Here is a 21,239-nt window from a genome sequence, read left to right on the forward strand (position 1 = left end):
CATGGTTTCTACGGAAGCAAAACCGGAAATCGAGGGTACCGTGGATTTGACGTCATTGTCAGGTGACATAATTACACGGGCCGTTACACTGGTTAAAATAGCAGATTTTTCTGGATTTAAACATTGTTAGAAACATTTTAACAAATTATATAACAGATTTATATCAGCACAGGCCTAAATTCATTATGCCACTTCCTTAAGAGTCCAGCTTGCTTCATTCCCAGCTTGTCAGAGTCATTTGGCTTTACTGAGGTCTACAAAAGTGCACTTTACCAGCCATAATCAGCTATGCATGACTTGAGATTGACACAAAGCCCTGCTGAGGAATCAAAACAAGAGTAAATTGAAATCAATGACAACATCTATATGCAGATACACTCACAAGCATTATTTAACGTTTGCTAATGGTGCCTGACTGAGGGTGGAACGATTTTGCCTTATTTTGCTTTCAGCTGAAAAACAGGAGAGGTTGAAAGGACAATGATATAATCTCTGATTATTGAGCTTTATACACCTACACCTTTAATGAAGCCAATCGCTTTTTTTATGCTGTTGGTTAGGATCAGCGTGCTCATACTTGCATGGCATGGTCTCCTCTTACTTGGAGTTACTCCTCTTACCTATTCTTACAATATGTGCCACTAAATTTGAATGCCCATCATTCACAAAGTTCTATACAAAACCAACCCTTGCATGTTCCTTATACATTTTTCTTCATTTTTAATTTGTACTGTACATTTCTATTAATTTCATATTTTGGCTAATTTATTTATGTGTTTGGATAAGAATAAGAGTCTGATACTCAATTGTTAGAACACAACAACAACAACGAACATGACATTGATTAATAAATACATTTTACTGACCAACGTGGAAAAAAAAACACACATATTGTATTTGATATATCTCCAAAACACATCTTTGTATGAAAAAGTAATGTAACCCCTCACACAGACTGCTAAATTATAAATCGGGGGATGGATTTGGGGCTTTTTTCCTCTGAGAAACACCAGGACTGACCGCATCATGCTTACTAGCTGTGGCAACTTTAATAGTTTAGTATATGTAATACATATAGTTCTGAACATATCAGAATGGAGCTGCTGGTGCTTAGATGGGAAAGGTCAAACAAGTGAAGCCAATCATAAGGAAAGTTGTTTCTTCTATGATCTGTTGTACAAGGTGTACACTTTAAAAAAATATGATGTTTTATAAACAAAGTTCGGGAGGAGCACGTTCAAATAATCAATCCAATCTACTCGTCATCAAACAATTATGTCTACCCTAATCAGCATGACAAGAAGTATATATATATCCACTCTGTCAACTCACCTAATATTCCTTGACAGTTTTCCAGCATCCCTCCACCACCCCGACTCCTCACTCTTGGCTCAATCTTTACAGCCAGGAATACGGGGGCAGTACTCTGGGTTCGGGCCGAATACCGAGCCCGGAGCCCTCTCCTCGGACAGCACGCCAAATACGCATTTATTCTATCTGACTTATTTGTAAGTGTGAACTAGTGAAATATACTTTAAAAGAATATACTGAGGATACTAGATGCTATATATGTCCAAAAGTACACTTATGGTATAGCAATGACCTGCACATTTCTTACCTTCTAACCTTTTATAATTTGATTAAAAAAGTTAGCAGAAATACACATATACAGCTTAAGAGTTTGCAAATGCAGAAAATATGCAATGACAAATGGAGGTAAATTCCTGTTTTTGTGTCCTTAGGTCAGACTTGTGGTGGCCTGATACAAGGTCTCAATGGAACTATAGAGAGTCCTGGCTTTCCCCACGGCTACCCAAACTATGCCAACTGTACATGGATCATAGTCACTGGAGAGCGGAATAGGATACAGTTGTCATTCCACACCTTCGCTCTGGAGGAGGACTTTGACATTGTCTCCATCTATGATGGACAACCACAGCCGGGCAACCTGAAGATGAGGTGAGGCCTATGCTCCATACTTCCCGTCATGATAGTTTTATGATGCCTTTGTTTTGGCCATATGTGCATGGTCACATGCATTTTTATGGCTTTTTGTTTTGTTTGTAAAAGATATGGATGGTAATTGTTGAAGGTGTTTCTCTCTGTTTTTCCATGAGTAGAGGCACTGTGTACTCAGAGCCCATGAATACCCTCACACTGGAGACAGGAAGTGCTTTATTATCATTTCTTGTGACTGCACTTTCTTGAAATATAAATTACACAACACCATCCTATACAATTGGCGGTGGATCTAGTGTCTGTCAGGTGCAGCTAAAGAAGAGACTAGAAATGTATAATAGGAGCACAAATGCAGTTCTTGAAACAGTCAAGGGTCAATTTATGTTTCCTGGCGAAAGCTTAGAAGGATATATTGGGCTGAATTTTGGAGCTTCAAGTGTCAAATGGATTAAGAGATTATAAAAAAAAAAAAAAGTGCACAGGCCCAGTGGAAATGGCTACTGTAGACAAATGGACTCATGGACAAGGAAATGTGACCCATCCCATACATAACAGTATGATAAGTAGCGATGTTAAGCAGAGAGCAAATATTGCACTTGTGTAAGGTAGTTATTTTTAGCAGACTGACTGATTAAAAAAAAAAAAAATCATACATTTTTACACGTTTTCTTTAAAAAAACATGTTTATCAAAGCAAATTTTATGAATACATACAGTATTGTGTGAAAATTGCTTTTCCCAATGTAGCAAAAATAGAGTCAGCATGAAATTTAGGGTTAGGGTAAAAGTTGTCCACATTTACAAACAAAAGAAAAGAAAAAAAGAAAATGTCTAGATTACATGTAACCCTGGTTCCCTGAATAGGGAACAAGACATTGTGTCAGTAGTAGGGGTGTCCCCGACTATGGATTTTCATAGTCGAATCAGAATCGTCAAGTCTTGCCTATAGTCGACTAATAGTCGAATCATGTGTGTGGGGCTGGGGGCGGGGCTTTAACATTTCAAAGCCGCGATGTACAGAAAATCACACAAAGATATAGAATTTTTTTTGTAAAAACATTTTGGATCAATAAAACTAAGAAATAACATAAATAACTCCAGAAAGGCCACACTGCAGACAGGATTTGCATTTCACATGCAAATCAAATTAAATCGGCTAAATTACCTGTGCGAGCAGGCTCTAAGTACAGCACAACATCGATGCACCGAAAAAATAAACAGTTAATTTACAAAATTAAATTAGAACAGAATATACCTTTCTAATAAATAGAAATACAAAACGAAATAAATCAGAATCAAGTCACAAGATCGATGAGGAGCAAATGTGTGCAAAATGCCTAAAGTGCAGGGGAACATATATTCAAAACACAAGCCACAAATAGTTAGATTAGATAACCCTGACAGATCAATAAATAAAATAAAAATAAAGAAATTATTAAAATAACGATAGTAGCCAGAATTTTCAACTTTGTCTTTTTAACTGCAGAAACAACAATAAATGCTAAACTGGAGTGGCAGTCTTTTTAGCTAAAAATGTTCACAGCATCCAAAAATCTAATTAGAACCGGCTGAAAAGTTTTGAAATCACTTGTACCCTACCTGATCGAGAGAAAAAAATCCAGTCTTTCACTCTGTCTGTGTCCGTTGGAGTCTTTTCAAATTGTGCGCGCGGATAAAATACATTCTAAAACACTTAACGTGAAAAACGTTTAACAACTTAATCTCCTAAAATAGTTTAATTAAAATATAAAATTATGTAAAGAAAACGCTTTACTATAGGAGGAACACATTGCGTTCAAATTCTGGGTTCATCTGCTTATCTGCACATATAGTATGGTTTCTTAATAAAGTGTGTACTGTGTACATACATTAAGCCACGTTAAAGTGCCTTTTAAGCGTTTTAAAAGCTTTTTTCACGTTAAGCATTTTAGAATGTCCTGTGGAAAACCAACTTGTTAACGTTGGCCGGCAGAAGTGCGATCATGGTTTTCCTGATGCTAAATCCAGCCTCGGAGAATATCCTTTCTGATGGTGTACATCCACACTTTAGATTTTCTTATCCCAGACATTGTTAAAGATTTAAATCCTTGCCGCCAAGACGCTCCTCTGTCGGTCACGGATTGAAAGTGAAACTTAAAATATTTATTAAAAGCTTCTTTCTTTGCACATTTTTATATACAGCATAGGGGTGTAAATCGGACAGTTCATCACGATATGATACGATATCGATTCTCTCAGCCAGCGATACGATATTTGCCGATACCTCAAAAAATTCTGCGATACGATTACGATTCGATTCGATTCAGGACTATATCGATCAATTAATCGATATTTTGATATTATGTTCACACAACCAGTTACGTTTTTATTAACTCACAAATGCAAACAAAATATATAACATGAACGTTTAATTAAACTCTTTGAAAATTGCACACCCTCTCCCAATTGGGACATCTACAACAGAAGAGATCATTTGCAAGTACTCCGTTCTTGTTCATTTTCATAAATCATGTTTTTTTATTATTATTGTGCATTCCAAGTAATATCAATCAAACTGCAGCTGGGTTGTTTTGATTAATAATAATAATAATAACTTAAGAAATACAGGTAAATTACAAAATTAAAGTTAATTGAAAGTATGCTTTAATATGTTAAAAGGTTGTTGTTGTTGTTGTTGTTGTTTTTGTTTTTTTTGTCAGAGCAGATACATTCACATTTCATCTTTCTGAGTCAAACAAAACCATGTAATTGCTATGATAAATAATACAACACTCGGTTAATCTTTGTAACGTTATCTCCTCAGCTGACATAGACGCCTGACAAACTTTGTTATTGTGATTAATGTACACGCAATACAGTGAGCTTTTCCCTCACCACTAAACGAGCTGCTTAGTAAAGTTCCGTGAAAATGTTTCAGCTTTTATTTTCCTTTTACGCCCCGAAGTTGATATCACAGGTTCATCAAGTTCATTGAAATGATCCATCCTCGATCACTTTTAGTCAGCATGACGAAACTCCTCTTAGCCAGCGCGTCTTTTCAAAGTAACATCTGACCTGAATAATGCGCGCTGAGTCGCTAAAATGGACTTATCGTGTTTTGTTCACCAACAAGGGTGTGACTGCTTGTCTGTTTCTGCTGTAAAACATGAACTCGCGATGCCTTGACAGCGGACAATACCGGCTTTTGTGAAAAAACTTGTTTAGGATTCAGTCAGTATTTCAGATGAGGAGATTAACGTTATAAAGACACACCGGCAGACAGTATGGTTGGTGAGTAAACGAAAATGTGCGCTTTGGCGGAAGGATGTTACGTGAGAATGTGGAGAGTGTCAAATTAAAGGTGTATATCGATATTTTACGTGTGGAATCGATGCATCGTATCGTTAGACGTTATATCGATGCATCGATCCATATCGATGTATCGTTACACCCCTAATACAGCATTATCATAATAGGCTGAATATTAACGTATTGACAGAAAACCGGTAGTTCTATGTGAAATCAGACATTGAGCGCCCTCATATAGCCAAAGTGGCATGATCCTCGTTTCATAACACCTCTGCGAAGATTCGACCGTGAGATTGGTAGTCGAATCAGGCTCCTCCTATCGAAGCATCGAATCTTCGACTATTCGGGGTCACCCCTAGTCAGTAGCTAATACTATTGGAACATCCCCCACGCCATGGCACTCCTCTGGGCACTGCATCACCAGCACTTCATAAGGAAGTGCCCACGCCATCCCTCCTCAGATTTTGATGAAGTAAGCAGAAATGAACGAATATGGCAGGTTTTATAAAACAAATATAAAAGAGTGCCTTCAGCCACACAAATATCTTTAAAAGATGCTCCCTTAGATAACACCTGAGCAGTTCTAGAAATAATGAATAATTTTTTACATTTATATAGTGCTTTTGGGTATTCAAATCGCTTTACATATGGAAGGGGGGATCTCCTCAACCACCACCAATGTGCAGCATCCAACTGAATGATGCGACAGCAGCCATAAAACGCCAGAACGCCCACCACACACAAGCTTGTTGGTGGAGAGGAGTGATGATGCCAATCAGTATATATATGGGGATGATTAGGAGGCCATGAGGGGAAGAGGCCAATGTGCAAATTTAGCCAGGATGGCGGGATTACACCCCTACTCTTTTTTTCGAAGGACATCCTGTTTTGTTTTTTTAATGACCACAGAGAGTCAGGAACTCGGTTTAACGTCTCATCCGGCATCCTTTGCTTTGTAGCCGCAAGCCCTTCCAAAAACAATTAAACAACTGATCAGATTTATGCCACTGGCTCGTGCAGTCGACATAAATCTAAACAAGACAAATCCTGTACAGTCTCTCATCCTTCTGTTACTTAAAACGCAGAGGAGAACATTTTTATTAAATTCAGTTCAGATTTATTTTTTATAGTGCTTTTCACAATACAGATAGTTTCAAAGCAGCTTTACAGAAAATGCATGTTTCTTCATTACAGTTTAGAATAATCGGTTATCAGAGGTGACTATGTCAATGTATGTCAGAAATTTACAGTTCTAAGATAATACAAATCATTCAGTTAGCTGACAACATGTATTAATTTAGGCAGAAGCAATGAGCTCATTAAAGCAATTTTTACAAGTTGTGATCATAATGATTACAATATCTAGATTATATGTTGATGGGCTGTTGATGGGAAGATAGTATTGAAGCTCCAGGACTGCCCACTTTATGATGAGGGCTTCACGTTCCACAGCTGCATACCTTGTTTCTGGGCCGGTGAGTACATGTCTGGGTGTTCCTTCTCACCAAACTGTTGGGCAAGGACAGACCCCAGCCTGGTCTCCTACGCGTCCGTTTGAGGAAAGAATGACTGTCAGAAGTCCAAGGCATGTAGGACTGGTTCTGAGATGATAGCTTGCTTCAGGGTGGAAAAGGCTTTCTCTGCCTCTGCAGTCCACTGGATCTTCTCAGGCTGTCCCTTCCTGGTCAGGTATGTTAATGGACTGACTATAGAGGAGAAGTGCAGGATAAAACATTAATAATAACCTGCCAGCTCGAGGAAAGCACGTACCTGGGTCTTGCTCGTAGGGTGAGGATTTTCCCATACAGCCATTACCACCTTCTCCTGTGGACGGATGAGTCTGGAACCCCAGGTATTGTGCGTCGGAGAGTCCGACCTGGCACTTCCTCGGGTTGGCGGTCAGTTCAACCTTTTGGAGATCTAATAGCACCTTCCAGAGACGGTACAGATGTTCATCCCAGCTCTCAGAGTGGATGACGACATTAATATAGGCAGCAGCATAGGCCCGGTGAGGCCGCAAAAGGATATCCATCATTCGCTGGAAAGTTGCTGGTGCCCCATGCAGGCCAAAAGGAAGAACCTGATAATACCAGTGACCGCCTGGAGTACTAAAGGTGGTCTTCTCCCTTGCTGAAGCTGTCAGTGGCATCTGCCAATATCCTTTTGTTAAATCTAACGTGGAGATGAATCAGGCTCTTCCCAGCTGCTCGATAAGTTCATTCACTCGAGGCACAGGGTATCTGTCGAAGGTGGAGACTTTGTTGAGTTTCCTGAAGTCGTTATAGAACCAGAAGGTGCCATCTGGCTTTAGAACCATAATGATGGGGCTGAACCATGGGCTGTGAGACTCTTCAATGACCTCTAGTTTACGCAACTGTTGAACCTCCTCCTCTTTAGCCTGTCAGCGAGCTTCAGGGACTCTGTAAGGCTGCTGCGAATATCATGGGTGACTATGTTAGTGCAACCCGGGGTCTGGGAGAACACTTCCGTGAACTCTTGAACCAGTTTCTGGAGTTGGGTCGGCATTAGCTGTTCACCGAAAGAGAGGATGGGGGTTGGTTTGGGAACCGGGCAGCCAGCTTGTATGGACCTGGTTCCACCCACACTTTCATTATATTGATGTGATAGATTTGCTCCGTTCGTCTCCGTCCCGGCTGCCGCACCTGGTAGTTGACCTGTCCAACTTGTTCCACCACGGTGTACGGGCTCTTCCAAGTGGCAAAGAAACTTCGATGTGGCACATGAAATGAGCAAAAGGACTCGGTCTCCGGGCCGGAAATGACGGACTTGGGCCATTCTATCATACAATTGCTGCTGGGCGCGCTGGGCTTGCTGTAGGTGTTCTTTTACCACGGGCATAACCTCTTCGATGCGGGCCCTCGTTTCCTCGACATGCTCCACGACGGAGCGATGTGGTGATGGCTGCAGCGCTTAACAATTACCCCGGAGGGGCCTTTTATTTAAACAGTGCTCAAATGTGATAAGTTTCGTGTGTCTTTTCCTCTTCCATGCTTCTGTGCTCTGGTGCGTGTTTTTCTCTGTGCTGGTGATCTTGGCTGACGTTCTTCTGCGTGGTTGGTAGCCTTAGTCGGTCTCTGGAAATAAAGGCAGAAGATACAAAGTGTTACTCTCTCCTTGGTAGATCTTTCTACCTTTTGCCTTTGGCTACTTATGAACCCTTCTGATTGAAGGAGAAATGAGCTTCAGGCCCTCACAATCACGCTGTTGGGCTTAAGTGTTGGTTTCCATAGCAATTTATGCCAGGGGTGACATTGGCTCGCCACAATGCCTAGTAAGACCTTGATTTGCTGGTTAAGGTGTGTTTAATTGGGGTTGGAGCTAAACTCTGCATGCCAGTGGCACTATGGTATGCTTCTGTATCTGTATCCACATGACAGTGGCACCTTGATATGCTAATGTGTCAACATTTCTGAAAAGTATAGGTCAACATGAGTCTAAGGGTACATCTCAATCAGCTCCCTAGCTCACAAGCTAGTGAATCAGTATATTGTGTATACGAATTCAAGCACTAGTAAGGACATTACAGGACGCTGGCTCACTACACATTGGAACACTGATGACTCTATTTCCGGGGACATCACTGCTGATATTTATGAACAACAGCAGAGCTGATATCTTTCTGACATTACTTGTAATGCATGATAAATACTTTTTAGGGAGCAAATGTTTCAGTGCCCTGGAAGGATTCTGCGATTGAGACAGCCCTTAAAATGGCCGACTCCATGATCAGTGCCCTGACTACTGAACTAGGGAACTGATTGAAACACACCCCAAGATGGGGTGCAGACCCCAATCCTTTTTCAGCACCAAAAATGATCAGCTGTAAAAGCCAGACTCCCTTATAATAAGGAGACACTTCCTCAATGACTCCTTTCTCCAAAAGGGAAAGAAATTCCTGCCACAAAACGAGAGCCTAAATTGGATGCTATACACCTTTTCTATTGTTTAAAGAACCCATGTTGACACGAAAAGAAACAATCCAAAAACTATTCCAAGTGAACTATCCCTTTAACTTACTCTCTCCTGAGATACCTTCATCTGATACATTTTTGAAGGTAGCATAGATGTATCCTTAGCTGCCTACGATAACCCACAATTCTGTGTATTCCATTCCATGACAGTTGAGCTAAAAAAACAACAAAAAAAACATGCCGTCTGAAAGTTGAGCTTGATGGTCAGTTTGTGAATAAATTGATATTTTGACCAATTTTTTTCCGGTTTTGATGTCATTTCTTGGGAGAAAACTAGTTTGCTCACCAAAGCTCGCTCTATTTTGTTGTAGACCATAATGCTGGTATTGTGTGCAAACACTGCCTGCAAAGCCATTGTCTGATAGGGCAGCGAGGCAACAAGTCAGCTGCCTAAGGCCTGGGACACACTAGATGATTTTCAAACCTTAACCGATTTTAAAATTGTGGGAGAGCACAGACATAAGGGCAGTTTCAACTGATTTTTAGCATTATTATCCTCCAAATGCACAATCTAGAAGATTTGTTTGACCACACACCTGTCGATTGTAACATTTTCAGAGTGAGACGAGATCACAGTTCCCATAGCATCAGCTACTCATGCAGTGTCGAGTGAACTTCAGTGATGCCTAAGAGAATAGTGGCTCACATCCAGTTTAAAAAAAATGAAATAATTCCAGTCAGGGGTAGAAACTGCTGTCTGGGGTGGGGTGCCACTGGTGTACTTTAAACAGAGGTCGCATTAACTAAACATTTTCTGTTATTGACTGAATATTTTTAGCAGTGACGGAAAAATCTGAAGGCCGTTTGTCATTTTGACAGATTTCACTGAGGGTGATCTATTGTAACTTGTAACTGTAATTCCCACCCCTGTCCAGTTGGTGGCAAGTGCGCTAAAGTGGGGCAGCAGATCGCGAGTTCAGTCTCCAGAATAAAATGAAAACTGACACGAGAAGTTTGTCCAAGCCTTTGGCTTTGGTTACACACAGGCGAGCAACCAGTTGAAGTCCATTTTATAAAAACGAAGTTATAATACTTATACTTACATAATTACATAAGTTTCTAATCCAGTTTGTTTTGTTTTAAATGGTGGCTGGCTGCAATAAAACCCTGACGGATTCATTCAAACATGCATTAAATATTAAAGAACAGTAAAGAAATATGATTATGTAGTAAGGTGCATATATTTAGCACAATGCTCCTCTCTAGAGTTATTTTTCTTGCTGACAAGAAAAATAATCAAGCTTATGGTCAACGAATGGGTTTTCTGAGGTATAATGTTACGTGACATTGTTTTTCAACACTGATTGAGCAATTACATGAGACATGATAGGGATTTTGCTAAGTTGTACTGTATCTTTCAACATATTTTCTGATGTTCATTCCTGTTTATTTCATTCTGTAACAAAGTAAAGAGGAAGGGATGATCCGTGACAACTGTTCAAACAGTGTTTGTTCAACTTTCCTTTCATAAAATAAATAAATGCAGCCTATATGCTTGTTGTGAAAACAGAAGCTACTAAATGTCTTATTATCATTAAAATATGAAAATTAAAATGACGGACAGTGCGAAAGTCTAATGCGACCTCTGACTTCAACATTATATTTTTGCACTAATACATCTCGAACACAGATAGATAGATAGAGGAAATGGTGTGTTAAGCTTATGTAAAAATTGTGCCCTGGCATTTATTGTTTGGAGTGTTGGTTCTGTTAAAATATTTTCCTTTTTCCTGGTGCAGTAAGAAGTAGATGTATTAAGGCCTAGAGTTGCAATAGAATGCAATAACTGTTTTTATGATAAAAAAGAGACTTTATTTCTGCTGCACTTTTAACACTCCTCTGAGGCACTGTGTGCATATATATCAACATCCTGAGGGGGAAAATTAACACGGATTGCTGTCAGTCCACAAAGAGCATTACTAAAGACAAATACTTTAGAATTTCCTTTGCATTCCAGTGGGAAGAAACAAGTGAGTTAAGAGACAACTGTCTAATGCAAAGTTTCATTTGGAAACATTGTTTTTTTTTTTTACAAAAGTTAAAACATATATATTTGTATTGTATATTAAACATAATTATTCAAACTGCACAAATACATCCATTGTATATATGTGTATATATATGTGTATATTTATTTATATATATATAATTTTGATGCTCCAGTGAATTCAATAATGTAAAATTAAAGATCTTATTTCATGGAAATTGATGGACAAAACACAAGATTATTTAACAAAATAAATTTCTTCTGGCATCAAAAACAGCTTTAAAATGTATAACGCTTTAGTTAAAATAAGACTTAAAACACAAAATCTTACATTATTAATATGGAGAGCTCAGATTGTAAATTCGGATTGAATGTGGCATATTTTAAATAGCTGAAATAAACACCTGTAACTGCGTATTAGTTGAATGTGTATTGCGTGTTACTCATGTTTGACACACTGTACTTTTTGCATTACTCCATGTTTCTTTGTTGCTCTCGCGTGTTAATGCTGTAAAGCAGTCCTGCCCACAAGTAGCTGTGCAAATATATACCTCTGTATAAAATTACATTTCATCCGCTTAAACGGTTGTAGGCTACCAGTCAGCTCTAGTTTACAATTCTCTTTTTGAATGAATTTTAAACTCTTAATGCTTTTCAATGCTAATGCTAAAGTTTTCGTTAAGAGTATTACTGTTTGATGTCTCTAATTGTTTCTGACCAGGTTAACTTGGTTCACAGTATGGAGAAAATGATTGATCAAAAATTCTGTTTTGGTAATGTTAATTCAGAGAGCATCCACCAAGCTATTTGTAATAAATAATAATAAATAAGATAAAAAAAAAAAAAAGACATAAAATCAAGTCATCCTCTCGTTGTCTTTTGTCATCTATAATTAATATAATAATTATTATATATCCCTCTCTTTCTTATCATTTTGGAATATAGTTAAACCTTTGATCTATAGATCTTATTTGCTCATACATTACTTTTGGATTATAATGCTCAGAGGGCTCTTGAATTTCATCAATCCAAAATTCATATTTATTTGATTTGGTGAAATATGACCTGAACTTCAGGAGATTTTCTGATAACACCATGTTATAGTACATTTTGTTTTGAGGTGAGATCCGTAAACACGTTTACTGAGCTTACAAAGTACGTCATGCAAAATTAATGATGCTAGATGCTATTTTATGAGTCAATGGCAGATGTGATGGAATGTGAAAGGCATTAAGGCTCAATTGACTTTGAGCTAACGCAAAAATTGTTCGACAAGTATCATTAGAAGACTAGTACAAAATATGAATATTAAAATGAACACCCGTGTCTGAAGTAGGGATTGCCGAGGATAAGTGCTGTGATGGATTGCTAAACAGATTTTCGGTTTGATGATGCCATGATGATGTATTATCTGAAGGTGGCACTTTAATGGTGCATTCAGACATATAGAGGCACTTCTCAGTGGAGTCATTTACCTTTAATACAGTTGAACAACGGTTCCTCTAGCTGTGTAGTATTAGGCATCTGATCTGATAGCGCTGACACTTTGCTTACACTAATTAAGCAGGAGCCATTACCGCAGGGCATGCATGTCGCTCGGAAAAGTTGAGCCCTGGCTCTCCGCTGTGTGTCTCATGGGCCATGATGGAAGCTGTGTCTTACGGGCTTTACAGGCTGACACCAAGCATGCTGTGACCACAGTGTCAAACTCGGAGCGTGACACATAAATGCCGTCTGTTAGCTTCACAGTCTCTGCTTGTGGATTTGAAACCTATGCTGGAGAATGCCAATCACCAGCTTGGATGAGAGCTGCGTCTCCCCACCACACGGTGTCAGTGAAACATTAATGCAACCCTTTTCATGCTAATGAAATGCCAGAATCTTATATGCATAAGAGGTACCCTACATTCAGAGTGGGGGAAAAAAAATAGGGCATGCAGAGATAACCAGTCACTCGAACAAATCCAGCACACCGGATAGAGAATCAAGCTAGCTGAACTAAGAAAGCATTTTGTAAAACCGAGAAGTGGGAAGGTTGCTTTACGCTGCTTGTCCTATTGTTACACTTTTATAATTCTATAAGCTTCTTTTTGCATGCAAAGAAAAGATATCAAAAGTTTTTATTACCAATTTCTCACATCTCAAAGTTCCTGTAAAAAAGGGAAAATTATGTGAGAGACAGATAAAGAGAAAAGAACATAAAAAAAATAAATAAATAAAAATCTCGATGACAAAATACCAGGGTTTCAGAATTTAAGAATTGAGAGCTGGTATATATATTACATATATTACATATTGTTTTGGGGGTTTTGACTTTATTTGATAAGACAATTAGAAGAAAAACGGGAGGAGAGGGGAATGGTAAAGGTCAAGGACCTCAAGACAGAACCCTCAATGATTTTAATGATGTTTGGTACAATAAAAAAGGAATAGTTCATATCAATAATTAAAATTCTGTTATTATTCACTGACCATCAAATTAATCCTAATCTGTATTCATTTATTGCTTGTGTTGTAAAGCGTGTAAAGTATTTGAATAGGCTAAATGTAATTTGTATCTTTTTGGCTACTTTGTACTTAGAGTGTCAAAGATATTAGTAACTTTTACTCTCCACTTGACTACATTTTTGAATAAGTATATTTCTGTCATGACAACTCTCGGAGTGATTGGCATGGTAACGGGTATGACAATGTTGATATGTTTGGTCTTGGCGGAATAGATCTGGTACGCTGAGGCTGCTTTTATTGCTGCTGTCGGTTATTGCTGCTGTTGCTGCTGCAGCGCAAGTACGGTACTTGCTACTGCCAATACATACACGACACGCTGCTGTGAGCAAGTAAGACATGCTGCTGCTGTACAATATAGTGTACATGAATTACCCATAGCAGATCTATACAGGTGGAGCTGGGGAAAGCGCGCTGCACTGCCAGAACTTTGTACATACTCTTTACTCCAACACGTTTGAAATTTGTCTCCCTAACTTGTTAACAAGGCTACTTTACGTGAGTGTGAGTGCATTAGCAGGTCGTTGCTGAATTGCAGGAGTTTCATATATGAGATGAGGTCATGGCTGCAGTCGGTGATGAGGCCGATTTGAGTGTTTGCTGCCTTTTAAGAGGCTGTTGTATCAACCTTGATTTATTGCAATATTGACGTGCTTTTATTTTTATTTTAGAAAATAAACGTGGATTGCTCTCCTCACAAACAAACTGTTTCTTGTTTCTCACTGGCATGTCTCTTAGGTGTTGAGGACCAGTGCATTTTCGTGCCTACATTCAGTATGAGTAAAATACTTTTTGTAGACTTGAAATTAAGCCTTTTCCCTGTTATTATTTGATTCACAGGACAGGACACCAGCTATCTTGCCAAGAAAAATCTTTATTCTTATATGTCAGGAGAGAAACTCTGAGAAGATGTTATATTCATGCCAGGTCTATGCGTTTCCGTGTTTCTCTGCTGTAGTACAGTGAGATTGAGCTTAAATACACAACTGAGCGACAGTTAGTCTTCCTTTTAAGGTAACAAAAACATATAGATTCTGTTTAAAATGGAACGCATACGTAATTCTTACACATGGTGCAATCCACTATCCACATTAAGAAACTATTTCTCAGTTTATACATTAATGCATTAGTGGTATACAAATGGTACATTTGCATCAGTTGAAACATACATTTTCTTGCAAAGAGCATACCAACTGTGTCCATGCAATCTATAGTCTAACTCATGCATTTTAAACTTCATAAGATAATACAACTAATAAAGAATACTAATAAAGAATAATAATACAGATACATAATATAAAATAATGAAACTATATTCAAAGATGAAATTTTAGTCTTCACTGTTACAGTCAGATACTCTAAGACGTTTACTCAGTTGGTATTGGAATTGGTGACTATTTGTAATGGAATCATTTTGCTGTCCCTACTTTTACTTAGTTTTGTTTTTTAGGTACTATTTACACCTCTGCAAAAAGGGAATATTTAGCAGAATGTTCATGCTGATCTTTTCCAGACAGTGAAGTGAATTGAAACCAGTTATTAGGGAGGGTGCTCAAAAGTACTAAAATAATTGAAAAAGAAAGTGTCGCTCCAGTGCACTAAGGCCACGTACACACTGCAAAGCTTCAGGAGTGACAACCGCATTTAAAGGTGCTCTAAGCGATCCCGGGAAATGTTACTTCTTGTTGACATTCGAATTGTTGACAAACAAAACGGAAGCTAGCTAGACCCTCCCTCCTCCTCATCCCGTCTCCTCCCTCCTCCCCTCCCCTCCGGCATAAAGGAAAGTCAAAGTAGTCACTACAAACAAAGTTAAGTTTTACTGATACTTCATTCAATGTGTAATGTCGCCAAGTTAGATAAATGCTTTTATATATTGCAGAACAGAATGCAGAAAAAGAGAAACATTATCTTAAAATCGTTTCACCACCTGAGGTTATAACTATACTGTAGCTCCCATACAAGGACGCAATAATAGCAAGATAACGTTAGCTTCAAGTTTCCCAGTGAGCATAAACAACGGCGGCGGCGTAAACAAATTTAGTCAAAGTTGCCAATAGCCTATAAATGAACATTCAAACACGTCAAACAGTGGATGAAAACAATCGTTCACACAAATTGTTGCCCTACTGTGAATTTGCTTGATCATTTACAATAGAGATTGATCGCTGCTAGAAACATACATGTTGTATTCACCAAAGTTAACGCTGACTGCATAGTTCTAGCTAATTGCATCCTTGTGTTGGTTTGGCGAACATGAACGTCAGTTTAGAAAGAAAAATGGATTTACCTGTTCTGCAAAAACAGAGGAACTGAATGTCGGATTGGAAGCCCTTCTGCCGGCGGAGTTCTCGCCACCTTTCGAAGGTTTTTCCGATGTAAATTCGGGACTTCACGCGTTCCTTATCCTTGTCCCTTATCCTCGTCCCTCTTCTTTGCAATTTGTTCATCGGAACGTCGTCTCTTTGGTCGTGTGTCGGCCATAATTCAAACTTCCCTCTTCATGCTTCTCTGTTCTCTCTCCTCCACACCCCCTTCACGTGCACGCGCACTAACCCTCCAAACCCCACCCTCCAATACTTCTTGTCGGTTATTGGCTGGAACACTGTTTATTATGTTTCGTGGTGCGGGTGAGCCCAGTTTGTTTTTGTTGCTGTTTGTGGAACCTGTGGTGTCTAGAGAGACCGCGTTTTTTTACAGTGTGTTCAGGGGACAGGCAGCTAGCGGATAGTGAGGAGATGTTTGCTGTATGTGACAAAAAATGTTTTGGCCTAAAAAACGCGTCGCATCACTTAGAGCACCTTTAAATACGGGAGTGAATCCCCTAAATTAACATTCCATGTGTGTACTGAACATGACTTACTCCCGAAACTGCGATGATTGACACCGTGGTGATTATAGCAGCGTTCTGGCATCTCTTGGTATCCGTTTTTAAAGTAATATTACAGTGACAAAACACTCGTTGTGTTCAGCAGTGTAAACTAAAGCACAGCCGACAGAGGCATTGTGCTTTGTTTATGCTTAAAGGCTGCTCCACAGAGCGCGCTGTTGCCATGTCCACTTATTATAAGCGTTTTTGGGCTTGTTGTTTTAGCTGCTCATACAGCGATGGAGTTTATGGCGTTATTAAGGTGAGCAGGCACCTGTCCTTTCCATTCTTTTCTTTTTTTTTGTTGAGCTTTTTCACTGATTTGCTTGCAAGATTTGGCAACACGAGTCAGGCTCGTACCACTTTCCCTGTGATTTCTTGCACCGCACAATCACATACAGACGATAGATAAATCTCTGTTGCACATTAAAATACTTATTTTAGCATGCATACTTTATCTCTCCTCTATCATCCGTACACACTGCGTAGAAGTTTTGTAAATGCGGTTGTCACTACCTGCATTTTTCGGGAGTTAATACGGTTGTAGAATGCAGTTGTCACTCCCGTAAATTACTGAATTGTGTTCAGAACTGGATTAAGCACTAACGGGAGAATTGACAACAGAGTTTGCAGTGTGTACGTGGCCTAATAGTTAATTTTGTCGATGTGGTGCATGAATACTGCATCAGAATTGCACAGCCCTCGGCACCAGAGACACGTTCAGGTTGCTGGGAGCGGTCCAGAGAGAGCAATGCGCCCACAGCAGAAGAATGCATCACTTTCTCGCTGACTGATGGCACACATCACTAGTGCTGCTTTATGCACATCAAACACCTGCCATGGTGCATATGCTCTCCACTGAGGAAAGAGATGCTCTTAAGCTTTGCAAAATACATACACAAGCACCAGAGATGAGTGATTAGACAGGTAAAACAAGGAGTTATATGCCTGCATGTGTCATAATTTGCGTGTATTACGTTCTATACAACTTGAGGAATTGTACCAAGAGCAGTATATTTTAGACTTATTTTAGATCAAATAAAAATAAATCATGAAAAGTACTTTTTGATAATCATACACTGTAAAAAGTGATCAGTTGACTTAAAAAAAGACCTGCTGCCTTAAAATTAAGTAAATAAACTTCATGCGTAATTGAAAAAAAATAAGTAATGTGGAATTGTCAAGTTCACAACTTAATATTCAATTACACATGAAGTTTAGACAAAGGGGAACTGGAGTGCTACTGGTATCCCTTGTATCCTCTGGTGCCCGTGGAAGGGTTAAATGTTCATAAAAAAGAATTGGAAAAAAAATCCAGGTCCAGGCACTCAGTAGGATGCAAAGGTTAAAAAAAGCCTTTATTGTTTTAGAGGGCTAAAGCATTAAGTTTATTGACTTAAAAAAAGTGAGAAAACCCGTTGTCTTAAAATTATTAAGTTAAATCACCTTTTTACTGTGTACTTTGCTTTATCTCATTTTAAAGAGAATAAAATAAGCCATTAGGGTTGACACAGGTTGCCTTATGAAGAGTATATAAACAGCTTACATGTATAAGCATCATCTATATTGTCCAAGCCTTTATTATGAAAAATATGTTTCAGAGCCGATGGACTATTTCAGTGAAGATCTAAACAACTCTCTCCAATATTTTGAGGACAATTGGAATAGTGAAAGAACGTTCGCTTTGGCACATCCAGTTTAAACAGCTCATTTTCTCATTTCTGTAGAGACTTCAGAAGGATACCAGCGTCAGGAACAAGTGGATGGTTTATTTTTAATGGCGTCATGGATCACGTCTGAGGATTATATGTTTGTCTGGAGCTTTTGACTGTAGATTGCTTTGTAAACAGTGTAATGGAGATTTCGCAAAGAAACTTTTGTTGACAGATGAATCAGTCAGCTGTATTGGATATGAACATTATAAGTGAACCTTAAGGAACAGAAAATACATGTCATGAACCCTTAATATAGGCATGTGCCAGCTGTCTGATTGGATTTCTGAAAAAAAATGGATGGTTATGGATTTTGGGATTAATTTGTTTACATGAAATTTCGAATCAGAATTATACTATACACATGGTCTTTGTGGTCTTTTTCCAACCGATGGAAGACGAGTAAGTGCTTGGTAAACTGTTTTTTAAATCATTATTTATGCAGTTTCGGTGTGTGTCACATTATTATTTACTTGACTTTTAAACAGATGGTGGTGGATGCTTGAATTGATTTAACCTGTTTTAATAGCATACACTTAAATTCAGCTCTTTTCATTTTAATGGAAAGCAGGCCACATGCATTTGGAACATAGTAAACTATAATCAGAAGCTTGTCGGTTGTGCAAAACACACTTATTTATTTGTAACACTAAGTGTGAATGCATTTCTGTGAATATTTGTATTTGGTAAAAGGCAAAATACTTGATCTATGGTCCAGGAACTCATTGTAATTGTTGTGATAGTACTTTTTCAGAGTGTTTAAATATTTTAAGCTGAGTGCAAGCCTAATTCACATCATGCTTTCTCCTCTCACCACCAGTTCTGTGTTTTTGATGTGAATCAAACTGAGTATTAGCATGTTTGACATGGGCCACATTGCCGTCAACACATGACAGTGGATGTTGTGTTGAAGCCAAAAGCAGCACGAGTTCATTAATCTATTTAAGTTTAGTGGTAAACGATTACAAGACAAGTCATTCTGTGGTGTCTGACCCATGTTACCGATGAGCAAGATGTTGTTCTGAGCATAATAATATTGAAAAGAATTTCATTGTCATTCAGGTTGATTAATTATGACAGCTGACTAACCTTATCTTTGTGCGATGCTGTATTGCTCTGGCAAGGGTATTGTTAGAGGGCACCAGACATACTGTATTTATTTATTCTGTATTTGTTGTTTTCTAAAGAGCACGCTCATGTCTCTGAATTTCACCAGCAGGACTTCACAAATGTGGAATCTTCATCAAATACCTGCTGTCAGTTTGGATTTGGTGTGCAAATATTCCTGGATGATCACAGTAGGATTTTCACGAAAGCAGTCATGCCACACATTACTGCTCTTTAATGTGATGAAACGATCCTTCCAAGACACTAAACATAGTGTATTCAGGCCAGACTGGTGTTCAGGGTGGACTTTTAAAAACACATTGCTATGACACACTTTGATTTATTGCACCTGTCATGGCAGACTTCTCTGCAAAGATGGCATGTCACATGATGTGTACCACAGACCAGGAAATAGCTTTCCTAGCAGTCATTTTGGGTACATCTCACGAAACCTGTCAAGACCATGTCTGTTAGATAATAAGCCTACTTTATTTAGTTTTTTCATAGTTCAGATTTTTTTATTTTGCATTTGAACATTATTATTATTTATTATTCATTTTCAAGACCATATTCTATCCCTCAGTTTTAATTACTGTTATAAGAACAATAATAAAATCATTATTATCACCATTTATTTAAATGTAATTTTTTTTTAAATAAATAAATACATTGTACATTAAGGTAATATTTGTTCAACTGCATTTATGTTGATTAAAAAACACTGTATTGTACTGTATTACAGTAAAGAAATCCTACAAAAAATTACCCCTATACAAATTAGAAATATAAATAAATACATACATAGATAAATTCAAATGTAAAATGTCTGAATCAGTTATTAAAATATGTAATGTTACTGTCCCAAAAAAAAAACTGAATGTGAAAATGAATTTTATTTTTTGTTCTTATAATAGAGTAAAAAAAAAAAAAAAAAAACTTTCCCACCAAGAAATACATTATTAGTTTAACTATGTTTATGATTGCATGCACCATAGCAATTTGGTGCATTGTATGTACATTAGATGTATTGCAACATCTAGCAAATTATAATATTGAGTGACATACATTTCTGACAAAAATATTTATCTTTTTCACCTTGGCGTAACAGCCTGATCTAATGCATAGACTAACAGTCATACAAACATTGAAACGTGTTCAGGACTTTTGGAATGTCACTTACACAATCAACATCGAAGACCTGGAACTAATTGTTGCATAAACTACTTTAAAGGTGAAGTGTGTCATTTCTACCACTATCCTTCCTCACCAAGCAGAACTGGAAACACATCAGAACAACAGTGTCGCACTTTTAGGGGGAATCATAGTTTACTTATTTCCTGACTAGGGGTATGATGAAGAACACACATTTGATAAGGCAGGTGCAGCTTGTGACCACATGCAGTAGATATAGACTCAGAAATAAGCACAACTAAATGTTTTTGATTTCAGGGTCAAACATGCATTTCATTACACTTCAGTATTGAATCATTCATATGAGAATGGATCATATGAGTAGGATATGTATAACTCCACAATCAAGAAAAGTGCAAGTGCAGTCAAAACTATGGCAGAGCTGCTCAGAGGATTAATTCAGGCTTTAGTTAAAGCTGAAGCTAAGCCCAGAGTTGCTTCATTTTTTTGCCATCCCTAATACAATGGAGGCACAGAAAGGGTATTTCAGAGCGCAACATCCTCAGTGATAGTGATTTATTAGCCTGGAGACCCCAAATAGACCTGCAGTGGCACACAATCACCACTGGGGGCAGAGTGTCATTTCTCTGTCTCTAAAGAGGATAAGCTTTTTACATAACGTTTCAGCTC

The 21,239-nt window shown here is 38.3% G+C and overlaps 1 protein-coding gene across 1 annotated transcript in view; it reads left to right on the forward strand.

Annotated features, from left to right (window-relative positions):
- The window catches only part of LOC311279930 (CUB and sushi domain-containing protein 1), a 682,447-nt gene that overhangs the window by 226,484 nt on the left and 434,724 nt on the right, over window positions 1–21,239 (forward strand). Inside the window, exon 2 of the mRNA XM_084391753.1 lies at window positions 1,743–1,959. Within this exon, the coding sequence (XP_084247879.1) occupies window positions 1,743–1,959 (217 nt within the window). The remainder of the gene's footprint in view (window positions 1–1,742; window positions 1,960–21,239) is intronic.

This window comes from Rutilus rutilus (genome assembly GCF_951802725.1).
Source record: "Rutilus rutilus genome assembly, chromosome: 20".
Classification (NCBI taxonomy): domain Eukaryota; kingdom Metazoa; phylum Chordata; class Actinopteri; order Cypriniformes; family Leuciscidae; genus Rutilus; species Rutilus rutilus.